The sequence below is a fragment of the Mirounga leonina genome, unplaced genomic scaffold (genome assembly GCF_011800145.1).
Source record: "Mirounga leonina isolate KUSES-001 unplaced genomic scaffold, KU_Mleo_1.0 Mir_125, whole genome shotgun sequence".
NCBI lineage: Eukaryota > Metazoa > Chordata > Mammalia > Carnivora > Phocidae > Mirounga > Mirounga leonina.
This window is the reverse complement of record NW_023270305.1, coordinates 42,946,292-42,958,105: the sequence shown is the minus strand read 5'-3', so window position 1 is coordinate 42,958,105 and position 11,814 is coordinate 42,946,292. Positions and strand designations below refer to the sequence as shown.

At 48.2% G+C, this 11,814-nt stretch overlaps 1 protein-coding gene across 3 annotated transcripts in view; it reads right to left on the bottom strand.

The window, feature by feature from the left end:
* Window positions 1–1,174: 1,174 nt before the first annotated feature.
* The window catches only part of EXOC6B (exocyst complex component 6B), a 607,862-nt gene continuing 597,222 nt past the window's right edge, over window positions 1,175–11,814 (bottom strand). For all 3 annotated transcript variants that reach the window (XM_035001312.1, XM_035001314.1, XM_035001313.1), the window contains one exon: window positions 1,175–10,044. In XM_035001312.1, the coding sequence (XP_034857203.1) occupies window positions 9,918–10,044 (127 nt within the window). In that variant the 3' untranslated portion in view covers window positions 1,175–9,917. The remainder of the gene's footprint in view (window positions 10,045–11,814) is intronic.

Sequence of the window (11,814 nt, the reverse complement as noted above, 5' to 3'; positions counted from 1 at the left end):
CGGGGCTCGATCCCAGGACCCCAGGACCATGACCTGAGCCAAAGGCAGACGCTTAACGGCTGAGCCACCCAGGCGCCCCTTGGCCATATTCATTTCAAATTTTTAAAAAAGAAATTAGACTTACGGATAAAGCAAAAAGCCTGCTGTGTACCCTGGGGGACCTCGTTTTTCCCCTCTCCCTGCGGAGATGGTTACTATACTGAATTCGGTGTTTTATCATCCTCATGCATGTTCTCAAATTTAAAATTGTATTGTGCTGTTATCGTTCTTGCTTTTTTATTCAACAAATTTTAAAAGATTTGTTCATGTTGACACATGTAGCTCATGTCAACTGCTGTACAGTCTCTCTTAGATGAATATATCACAATTAATTTATTCCCCCATCGGTGGATATTTAGGTGACTTCTAATCTTTCATCATTATAAACAATACTAGAATGAACAATCTTATACAGGTCTCCTTGTGGATAGATTTCTCTCAGGAATAGCTGAGTCTTAGGGTATCTTTAACTTTACTGGACAGAGGCCCATGATACCTTGTTCAAACCTTGTGGGGCCAAATGTTTCAGAAGAAGAACTGTTTGGATTTTAGACAGGCACAATGGTGCACGTGGCATGTATCATACTCTAGCAGGGCTTGGGGAAAAGTATTCCATAATCAAATATATTACTTTTTCTGTGGTGACAAGTAAACATATCCACATTAAGTGGGATAAATAAAGACCATAAATAGTCTCACATCAAGTCAGGTTTTGCCACCAAATATATTAGGAAAGAATTTCCAGTTTTGAGAGTTTGTTTTATGTTTTATTTTTTATTTATTTTTTATTTCTGAATTGCAGATAAGGATTTGAATCTGCAGCACAAAACTGCTTTTGAAAGTCGTTTAATCTATCTTCCCACCACCGTTTCTCCATAGCCTCATCAGCATCTGTTAATATGGGGCTGTAGGACTTTGCCAATCTGATAGATGTTTACGTATTCTGTAAGTAAAACAGAAAATGTAGAATATGGAAGGAGAGATCTCATTTACAAAAGTAATGAAAATGTTAAACCTCCGTGGTTGTACTAGATAAGAAATGTGAAGAATCCAAATGCAGAACATGTTAAAACTGTTAGAGGAATATGGATGTGACGAATAAGTGGACAGATATATTTCATCAATGCAGACAGACTGTGTTATAAAGATGCTATTTATGGGCAAGTTATACATTCAATGCGCTTCCAATCAAAATCACAACAGAACTTTTGAAACTTGGAAAAAACAATTATAAAATTACCATGGAAGAATAAAAATCCAAATATTCAGGAACAATCTGAAAGAGCATGATGTAGGAAGGGATTAGTAGATATTCAAATAGATTCAAAAGATATGGTAGTTAAAATAATTTGGTAATGGCTCAGAAACAGAATGATCACAGAACTGTAATTCAAGTCCAGAAATAGGCCCAAGGATAAATGGGAATTTAATATATGATAAGGACGATAATTACAAATCACTCAGTGACGCTGGTTAGCCATTTGGAAAAAAAAACCAAGCTGGACTCCTGCCACATTCTTTACCTCCAAGTAAACTTCAAATCGACAAATAATTAACATGTTAAACATGAACTAGCAGAAGAAAACATGGGTCGATATTTTTATAATTTTGAAGAGAGGACAGTCTGACATGAAATCTAAACATCATAAAGGAAAAGCCTGATAAACTGACATTTCAAAAATGAAAAACGTTTTCTGTGGCAAAAAATGCCAAGTGCTGAAAGTTGTGGCTCATCTCTTCAGTATTCCTTTCACCATTTCACCGTTTCCCCAGCGTGGAGCTGCCATGTGGCTTGTTTGGGGGTGAGTAGTGACACCTCTTTACTCCAGAGTCCCAGGGTAAGAGCTGATTGTTTTAACCTACCGGAGTAACTCCATTGCCCTTGCCACAGTGATTGGTTCCAGTAACCATGTCTCAGCAGTGAACCCATGGCATGGTCCTTGTCAAAAAGAATGACACGTAATCCAATTGAGGGCTCTAACTATTGGAGGCTATGGGTCAGCAGGTGTCTTACTCTTCTCAGAGGGCCTTTGGAAGTCAGTTTCTGCACAGTGTACTGTGGACGTGTGAACCCTGGAAGAATGACAGCCGTGTAGCCACCAGCAGGGAACTGAAGTCTAGGATAGCCTTGCGACTGTAAAAGGCAGAGCAGGCAGAAGGAAAGAAACAGGATCCTGACATTTTTTAGTCGTCGAATCAAACCAACCCCGAACTACCTTTGGACTTTCAGTCAACAAATCTCCTCTTCTGAGTTAGGTCTTAAGTTACTTGCAGAATAAGGAGTTCTAAATGATATGGACCATGAACAGACTCAAAAGACAAACTGGGGAGAAAATCTGCAAATGCAAATGACAAATAATTAAAATCCCTAAAATACAAAGAGCTACAAGTCAACATGAAAAGGAAAACAACCTAATTTTTTTTTTTAAAAAGGCAGAATATATGGACAGCTGCTTCATGTAAGAGGCAATTCAAACGACTGATACAAATGGAGGCTTCAGCTCACTATCAATTCATGTACAGAAAACAAAGGGAAATCATTTTTTACCTTTAGGATTGGCAAAGATGAAAAATACTGACATCACATGGGGCTGAGGATAGAGAAACAGACTATCACATCCTACTGGAGAGAGCGTAAATGGGTGACTTTCAAAAGAGTAATGTACAATTTCTATTAACATTTATAATACTTTTGATCTTTAACCAATCAGTTCCACTCCTGAAACCTGATACTGCAGAAGTACCTACGCAAGAAGGCAGGGGGGTGCACACAAATGTCTTGCAATACTGTTCACAATAGTGAAATACTGGGAACATCCCAGATATTCACCAGTTCAGAATTAAACGAACTCCAGGGACGTCCATGCAATGGAAGTAGTCATGGGCTTCATAAAGGAAGAAATCCTATTATATTGCCACGAAAGACATCCAAGATACATTAAGTGGGAAAGAAACCTGTAATGTACTACGATCATATTTTTTTGTGAAGAAAGGGAATATACATTCAACGGAGCAGAAAGAACACCATCATACTGTTAACGGTGATTCCATGTGGGAAATGGGATCAGGGCTCAGGGAAAGGGCGGGAGTGGGGGGTGGGGAAGGCCCTAATTCTTTTAGATACCCACGTGCCCATACACACAGCCACGTACACACACCTTCACCACCACCGGGACCCACACCCTGCCTGTCAGGAATTAGGCTGCTGCTTTGGTTTCTCACTTGACTCAATCTGCTTTCACCCTGTTCCTTACTCCACGGCATAGCAAGAGTGGAGTGCTACGTGCTTGTAGAGAATTTTAAAACCATAACACAACTGACTAAAAGGTAGCTTTTTATCCTCAATACCCTTCCTAAACAGTGTCAGCCACCGGATATTCCTCCTGGCAGGGAGTGCAGCTCTCCCCGCACCCTCCCTTGGTAGTGGCTGTCCCCACTCCAAGTGTCACTCATTTGGTCCCGAGGGCCCGGGTGCCATGTGCAGGGCAGAGTGCTGCAAAGGATTCAGACAGGCGTAGAAGGTCACCCTTGACTTCGAAGAGCTCGTTATCGAGCCGAAGTGTCAGACAAGGTCACGGTTACTAGAAATCCTCAGTGTCTCTGGGGCTCAACTTACCGCCCGCGTGACCTGCCTCCCCATAGCAGCCTCTCCTCCGGCTGCCCTGATGGGGTCTACCCTCACTCCTTCCCCCTGATGCCCTCATGCTGCCCTGCACCTGAGGCCTTCCCATTTCTCCTAGCCCATGGGAAAAAAAGGAAACTCTCCGATCCTTTGATCCTTCTCCCATGCCCATCTTTGCTTCCCTTTGTCTCTAGGGTCCAGATCATCCCTTAACCCTTCACTTTGCTCCTGAGGGTGACACCCCGAAAACTCCTTCCCTAAAGCCTTGGAAACATACCTGGGAAGAAAAAGTGAAATGGTTGCTCAGAACTTGCTATCTGAAAAGCCTTTAGCTGGGCAGAGGCCTCTTTCCCGGGCCCACAGAAGTGGTGTTTCCCCAGCGGGTTTCTCTGGAGTAGAGGTTCACTGGAGAGGGCAAGGTCTTACTCCATCAGCTTTAAAAATGAGCACTCCCCGGAATAGAAAGAAAAGCCATCCACCGGGCTTAACCTGAGCCTTGTAACAGAGAGGGGAGTGTGTAGGGAGAACAAGAGGGAGATCCAATTAATTACCCTTAGAAGCAAAGGTAAAAGTTGAAGATTACGAGACCCATTTACAGGAGGAAATAGACCCATCATTGAGCCTAGAGAATGGAAGGATTGTTTAGGGCCAGAAAAGCGTCTCAATGTTCAGATTCCATTCCTTTTCTGGAGCTTTGGAGAGAGGAAGGTCATAGCCTGGGCTTGGAAGATAACACTTAGCAGTGGGTTCAGACTGGGAGGGGGGCCTGTTGTCTTAGGCCCAGTCCTGGGCCCATATCCTGCCCCCACCTGGAGGGAATTGGAGCTTTAATCCTCTCTAGGAGTTGATGCGGGCTGGCTGGTGACGGGGAGCCCCCCATGAGAGAGGCCCCTCCATTACCATCACAACGGCTGATGTCACAGACCCCACAAAGCAGCTGAGGCCCCGAGTGCAAGGTAACCCTAACCCCAGCAGTGATTGAAACAGATAGAGGGGTGGCTCTCCCACACAATGCCCAGGCCCCCACTTCTCTCCTCCTCCTCCTTGCACTTCCTCAAGAGCTTTTGTCTTCTGGTCCCTTGGGCTATGAGGCTCTCTCATTCCCGGCAAACACTGCCCACTAAATTCAACACTGAGGCCTCTGGGGGAAAGGAAAGGGTCTGGCACTTTCTCTCCCTCCCCTTACCTCCCACAAGCTAGTCCCCATGGTCATCTACCTGGTGAGCAGATAAGCCTGGCTGTGAGCAAAGGGGCAAGCTGATGACTGCTTCACATCCGTCCCGGTCCCCCACCTCTCACCCTGCTCTGGGCACCCCGCAAGGGCTGCTATTCTCTCTGGATAAGGCCTTGGGTGAGCCCCTGCACCAGTCAGTGCTCAGAAGCTATGGAGAATGTTCTGTGGGGTGAGTCAGGTTCAGTTTGGCTTTGCAGGCTCATGTGTCTGTACTGGGCCCTCTGGTTTGCCTTCTCCCCAACTGGCCGTAAGTCTCTATTCTCAGGAATGCAGGGTCCTCGTGCCCACCTCAGTACCCTAACCTGGCTGGGTAGAGAAAGCTCGGAATGGTGACTCTACTGGTTTTTAGGTATGACCTGGGGATCATGTGGGGGCTCCTGGAAATGGTGGGTGGCCAAGCTGTAGGTAGTGAAAAATCTGCCAGAACCACAGGAGGCAAGGAGAGGAGGTAACTGCTCAGAGCTTCTAGCTTTCCCTCGGGAGATGTGCGCTTCCAAAGAGATTTGGTTATCATTCAGTATTTTAGTCCTGAATCTCTCCTAGACACTGATGAAAGCCATGTACTTTCTACCCAGAAAAACAGGTGAATGCAAGCTGGTGCACACATGTGCATGCGGACACTCCCCCCCACACACACACGTGGTCCAAGGGGACATGGACCCCTGGTTAAGAACTCCTGAATTCTAGTAGAAGTTTTGGCACCAAAGAGAGAGCAGAGAATGTTCTAGGTGGTGGTGACAAGGAGATTCCACCTGAAGGACTGGCTCTACTCTGACCCAGGCAGTATCCAGTTCACATACAGGAGCTGGAGAGAGAGCCCTCACTACCATCAACCCTGTAAATGAGGACTACTATTCTGTGCCACTGTTGAGGACTGGGAGATTTAGGGAGGGAACTGGTCAAGGTCAGCCGGCTAGTAAGTGGCACAGCAGGGACTGACACCTGAGTGCAGTAGGCAGACTTGTTACTGGAGAAATTCTTTCCATCCTCTTCTCGTGGCTTCTGTGCCAGCTGAGGGGTTAAGTGCAGTGGGTGCGGTCACAACATTTCTGGCCTTATTCCCCGTGGTTCCAGGCGTGCCCCCCGGGGCTCGGCACTAAGCCTCCCAGCACGTGCCAGAATCCAGCCAACTTTTCACTCTAACGTGGTCTGCACCTAAGATCCTCCCATAGTTTAACACAATCTGAATTTAATTCCTTCAAGGCCCGGTTAATCAACACCCCGCTTTCTCGATGCTGTCTTCCCTGACCAGACCCACTCCTGTAGCAGGCCACAAGGCCTGTCCCTCTCCCGCACCGAGCTCTAAAATAGGCTCACTTCTCCCCTTCCCCCACTTGGCTTTGTTCTGGACAATGCTACATCTTTCCATTTGGACTAGGAGCCTTTCCGCTGCAGGGCACGTGTTCAGTACACAGGAGGCTTCAGGCTGCTTAGCCCACTGCTCCACATAAATCAGGCGTTGCGGAAGTTGCTCCTCTTGATGGTGATGATACCCGTGTTAACTGTACAGGCAGGAAAACCTAACCGAGCGGTTCGGGATGTTTCCAAGGGCTCCTCGCCTTGGGTGGCAGGTAGGCTTTGTCCCCCCAGCGGGCCTTTGCCTGCTCTAGTCCTCAGTTCGGTCGATGAGGTGCCACGGCTGCAATCCAGGCTGCCTACCGTAGCTGCACTGAGCAAAAGGGGCGAAGAACCAAACAACCATGAGACGACACCGTGGCTTTTGAAACAGGTACATAGGCTCCCTTGTTTAATAGCAGTTGAGAGAGGAAAACGTACAGGAGGAATAAACATGCTCTTTCCACACAGGAGGTTCCCACTAACCACGAGGCCCATCTGCATCAGTAGCTTTATGAGTGAGTCTTAAAGAAAAAAGTTCCCTTTAGAGTTAAAAATGGACTCTCCTAAATTTCCTCCATAAATGTGCAACTATTTGTGCAAAATAAAAAGGCCATTTCCAACACATTAGTGAAAAGTAATTGCGAACGCAGGCAAAGAAAAAAAAAGAGGCAGTCGAAGCAGCCAGGAACAGAGTCCTGAGAGAAGGGAGGTGAAGGGAGGGGGAGCTCTGTAGCAGGCCCCAGGGAGTGTGGAGAGGCTTTATGAGGAAGGTCATGGCCATTGCCGATCTTGGAGAGAGAGGGCCCTGGGTCTGGGGCTTGCTGAGCAAGCACTTGTCAAGTGTGCAATGAAGCTAGGCTGGCTTTGGGGCCCGAGAGACTGTTGGGCCTGGTATGCAGTGGAAACACTGGGGAGCACTCCTTGGAAGCTGGACACTCCTTTTGTCAACAGGGACTCTGCTGGTTCCAATTTCCAGGTCCTGTTCTTCTCCACCCCTAACAGCTTCATTCACAGTCCAGAGAGATTTCCTGTGAATGTTAAAACTATACAAGCTGTCTACCCTACTGCTGAAACCTACTAGGGGCCCGAACCAGAAGGGCCCTTCAGAAACATGGACCTGGTTTCCCCAAGAACTTGGCTAAGCGTCACACTAACTCCAAGGCTTGTAGCCTTCTAGCCACTGCTGTTCTTGCTCTCCTGCTGAGGCCTGCCGGGGCACTTCCACATCTCTGGGCATCTGAGGCCAGGTCTTAGGAGTCTGAGGGGCATGGGCGCATGTGCACAAGTCCTCTCAAGGGCTGGACCAGCTAGAGGCATAGAGACAAGACTCAAAAATCCGACTTTGCGCAATTCAAACAACTTGGACATTGCCGTCCCCGTGTTTTGACCTTCCCTTGCCCAACAAGAGCGTGTCTCTAGAGACAACTCAGTAGCAGCATGTTGGTTTCATCAGAGAAGACAGACGGCAGACCGAGAGGGAAGAGATCGACCAAAGGGTCCTCCCCTATGAGGCTTGAGCTTGGGTAAGTGTGTTCTTCAGAGGGACTTTTGTGTACGAGGTGCACAGGAACCCCCGTTCCTCCACCCTGTTTACTTTTCCTCTATGGCAGTCTTTCCAGGGTATGGGCCTGAGACCAGAGCAGCAATGATGACTCGAAAAAGACAAAAACTGTGCCATGCTTAAGGTTCTCTCCATCCCATGTCCCCGTCTCAGCTCTCCAAGCTGAAAGGATCTTGCTCCAAACGGAGGACTATTGAAGGAGTGTGTGTTGGGCCCTTCTTAAGCAACAGGACTTCAGGTTAATGTAATCATTTCTTGCTCTCTTTCAACTGAACCCAGGGCTCAGGCGATGGCATCTAGGGTGTCATTCCCATGGCTTCCTGCCTTCCCTTGCCTTTTGCAATTCTGGGTGGCAGCATTCATCCCCGACCCTCATCCTGAGACCCTGGGCCAAGCACCTAGGCCTCAAGGTAAGCCTTAGAAAGCTTCTCCAGAGCTTCCACACAGCCTGCCCTCTCCAGCTTGGAGGAAGGCTCATGTCTGTGTGTGTAATCTCTTCCCCTTGGTTTGCAAGTTGGGATGGGATTCGGGGGGATCGGGGTGGGGAATGAAAAAGGAAGCACTGCCCTTCCCAGAAGCAACTCAGTAGCTGACGAAGGTAGTGAAGAATTCTGTTTGATGAGTCTCTCCTCCCATTAATCCAAGCTGGAAATGCCTGTGTGGCTCATTTGTCATTGTTTGGTGATGCACAATTAGACGCTTGCCAGTAGCCACAGGAGCACCTTCCTGAGGAGTCTTAGAGTGCAGGCTCCTCTGACTGACCCCATGGCAAAGCCCTTGCACCAAGCGTCGGGAGCCCATGTGCGATAGCGGACACAGCTGCCAAGCCAGCCAGTGCAGGCTCCCTGGGATTATAGACAACCTTTCTCAGATGAGGCCAAAGGAGAGCTCTGGGGATCTGAGAAGAGGATGGAAGGCTTGGGCTTGAGTAAGAAGAGCTTCACATCTAGGACATGACTCAGGAAGGGACCGCTGGGCCAGAGGCAACCAAGCACTAGCCACAGTTGGCCCTGTCCACCTCATGGTGGCAGTGGCTCCCTCCCGACAGGCATCCTGTCCAGCCGCGGCTACCCCCATCGTGCAGAGCTGGTCATGTTTCTTTTAAAGATGGTGGCCAGAGAGCTGGTTTTCAAACACAAGGAGCACTCCCCAGGAACCTTCAGGTTTTACCTAAGGGTAAAGGAAGGGCCATTTTCAGGCTTCTGGAATCCGACTTATCCCAATGACACTACTGAAGGAGGCCAAGTCCGAGACTCTCTGTGAAGATCTACGGAAGTAACTGTTGATCTATGCTCTGAACCAAGTGCCCTGACCCTGAAAGAAGACGATGAGATGAACAGGGAAGGGACCGAGGCTCCAGTTCCATTCACACTGGCTTTCAAGAGCTAACAAAACTCCTCCCGGCGTGGAGCAACCTGCAGTTAGTCATGGGGTTCAATTATCACCACTATATTCAGCTCTCTCTTGCCCCAGAAAAATCAGCAATAAAAGCACTGGGTCAGACCTGGGCTAAAGAAACTGCCACCCTTGGAGGACTGGAGTGAAGCTGTCATCTGGCCACACACCATGCTTGCTCCCCAGCCAATGAACGTTGGTGGACTGAGGAGATCCGAACCTCCAGAGCTGTGTGCTGGTCTCTCATACGCTAAACAGTAACGTTTTCCAGGTCCTCTCCATGCACCAGGAAGAACCAACCTCACCTGTGTGGTGAATGGGGCGCCCGGGAGTGAACAGGATATTCTTTATTATCTTTTCGCCTACTCACCTTACCTCCCGGTGCCAAGGACCCATTTTGTTTGTGTCAGTCCTGAGCCCCAGACCTAGGCTCTAGAGCCACAGTGAAAGGTGGTGCATCATCCTGGGACTGGTGAGACCCCCATCGCTAGGCTAACACAGAGTACAGTATGACTTCCCCTGAGTCCCAGCCTAGCAACACCTCACATACTTGCTTCTTCTTGTGCCTCTTTTACTATAGGGAAAGGTTATGTGAATACTGTACACAGGTTATTAAAAAAATACATTTGCTCTCTTTGAAGAAGAATGCACGAATGCAGGGCCAGCCGGGGCTGGGTCCCAGCCTCTGGGGCTGTGGTGAGCAGCCGCTGCGGGCCCGAGGCCAGCCTTCACGAGTGGTGGCTGCTGATGAGACCCCGGAGCTGCTTGGCCACAGTGTCGATCAATTTCTGCTTGTCTCGCTCATTTTTCCGAAACTGTGCAAACATGTTGTTCTTGCGGCTAGTGTCCTTCATCCTAAACAGAGAAGGAAAGAAGAAGAGCAAAGTGTTTGAGGAGGCAATGGTGGAAGGAGAACGGGTGGGAGGTAGGATGGCGCCATGCATCTTCACCTCTACCCAGTGTTGAGAGAGTCCAGAATATTTCCATCGTCAGGCCCATACCTACCTACTATTCAGGAAGCTGTCCTGCTGGCACCCACAGCCCTCCCAACCTCAGTCACCTTTGGAAAATAGTCAAAAGCCAGCTATGGAGGGACCAATCCCCTGATCATCCATACCCACCCTACCTCTTTCCTTCCCTTCTATCTCCAGGTATGCACCTGCTATAGTTATCTGGGGCATGTTAAAGCCCTGATGGTCAAGGGCTCTTACAGAATTATCTAGATCTAGGATCCACTTATCATATCCTGAGCTTATGAAATCCTGCTGGGACCTTAGAGCTGGTGTTTGAAAGATAAAGCAGGAAAAAACTCTCGGCTAGCAATTCTAAGAGGAGATGAGTAACTATCGTATAGTTCTAAACTTCACTGGCCAATTCCTCTGTTCCATCCCTAACAAAACAAAGGGCCTGACTGATTTCTTTTGTCTCAGAGTAAGGACCCAGAGGCAGTGAGGTGGCTGAGTGCATGGTGCAGAGGAGAGCAGATGGACCATCCTTTCACTCGATGAGCCAGAACTTCAGGCAAGAGAAGCCCCTGAGAACTCGAGGGCTGTCCATATCCTCAGACCTTTGACCTTCTTGCTAAAGCTCCAGAGATGGCATATTCCTAGAGCGCAAACCATGGGAAATTCTGGCCAATGGTCGTGGCCAGATGGAAAGACCTAACCAGGAAGCATGGATAAAGTCAAGACCAGGCTGTGGTTTCACAGAAACGCCCAAGTCTGAGTAAGCCATAGTGATAGAATGTGGGAATGTGCTAACCCCTGCAGAGTCCACAACCTCTGACAGCTGACATCTGACTGTGACCTCTGGTCTCAGTCTCTGCACAATGGACCTCCAACCCACAGCTAGTTCCGGTGTTAGAGCATTAAGAACACTGCCCAGACCAATTTCTCCTTGGGGTAGGCCTAGGTGGTCTTCACCACCATCCCCCAGGAGCTGGGCTGGCTCTCTGGCTCCACAGCTCCCTGGGCTGCATGGAGACAGGTCAGAAGAAGGAGGGGAAGGAACCTGGTAACCCTGATAATCTACCCCCAGGTATACCCCCCAGGGGCCTTTGGCCAGTCCTGGCCCATTTTTTTCCTGTGGGGTGGCCCTTGTGCAGAGGGGCAGATGTGAGGCCAATGGGTTAAAAGGCTAGAGATGCCACAAGGGCATTTATATTCACAAGGCCTGGAGATGCTGATGAGCACCAAAGCTGTGTGGTGGGGGCCGACACTGATGCCACAAATGAGTTGTGACTTTTTTTCACAGATCTGAGCTTAAGGGCCTTCAGGCTGGAATTACTCAAGTGAATTCAGAACTCTGAGTATAAGGTACAACTACTCATATGTGCAGGACTGTGCTTGGAGGTGAGGAAGAAGGAGAGGTGACAGAGGCTGGTTGAAAAGAAAGCACATGGGTCCTCAAGGCTATGATGATTACTGTATTTGGTCCCTTACACATGAATTGCACAATAATGTTTGTGGAACTGGCCTGGCTTTAGATTATTTATCCCAGAGAAGGACTCCTTTTCCTTTGCTGAAAATGCTCTGAATCTAAACAAAAACAACACAAAACAAGAAAGAAAGAAAGAAAGAAAGAAAGAAAGAAAGAAAGAAAGAAAGAAAGAAAGAAAGAAAGAAA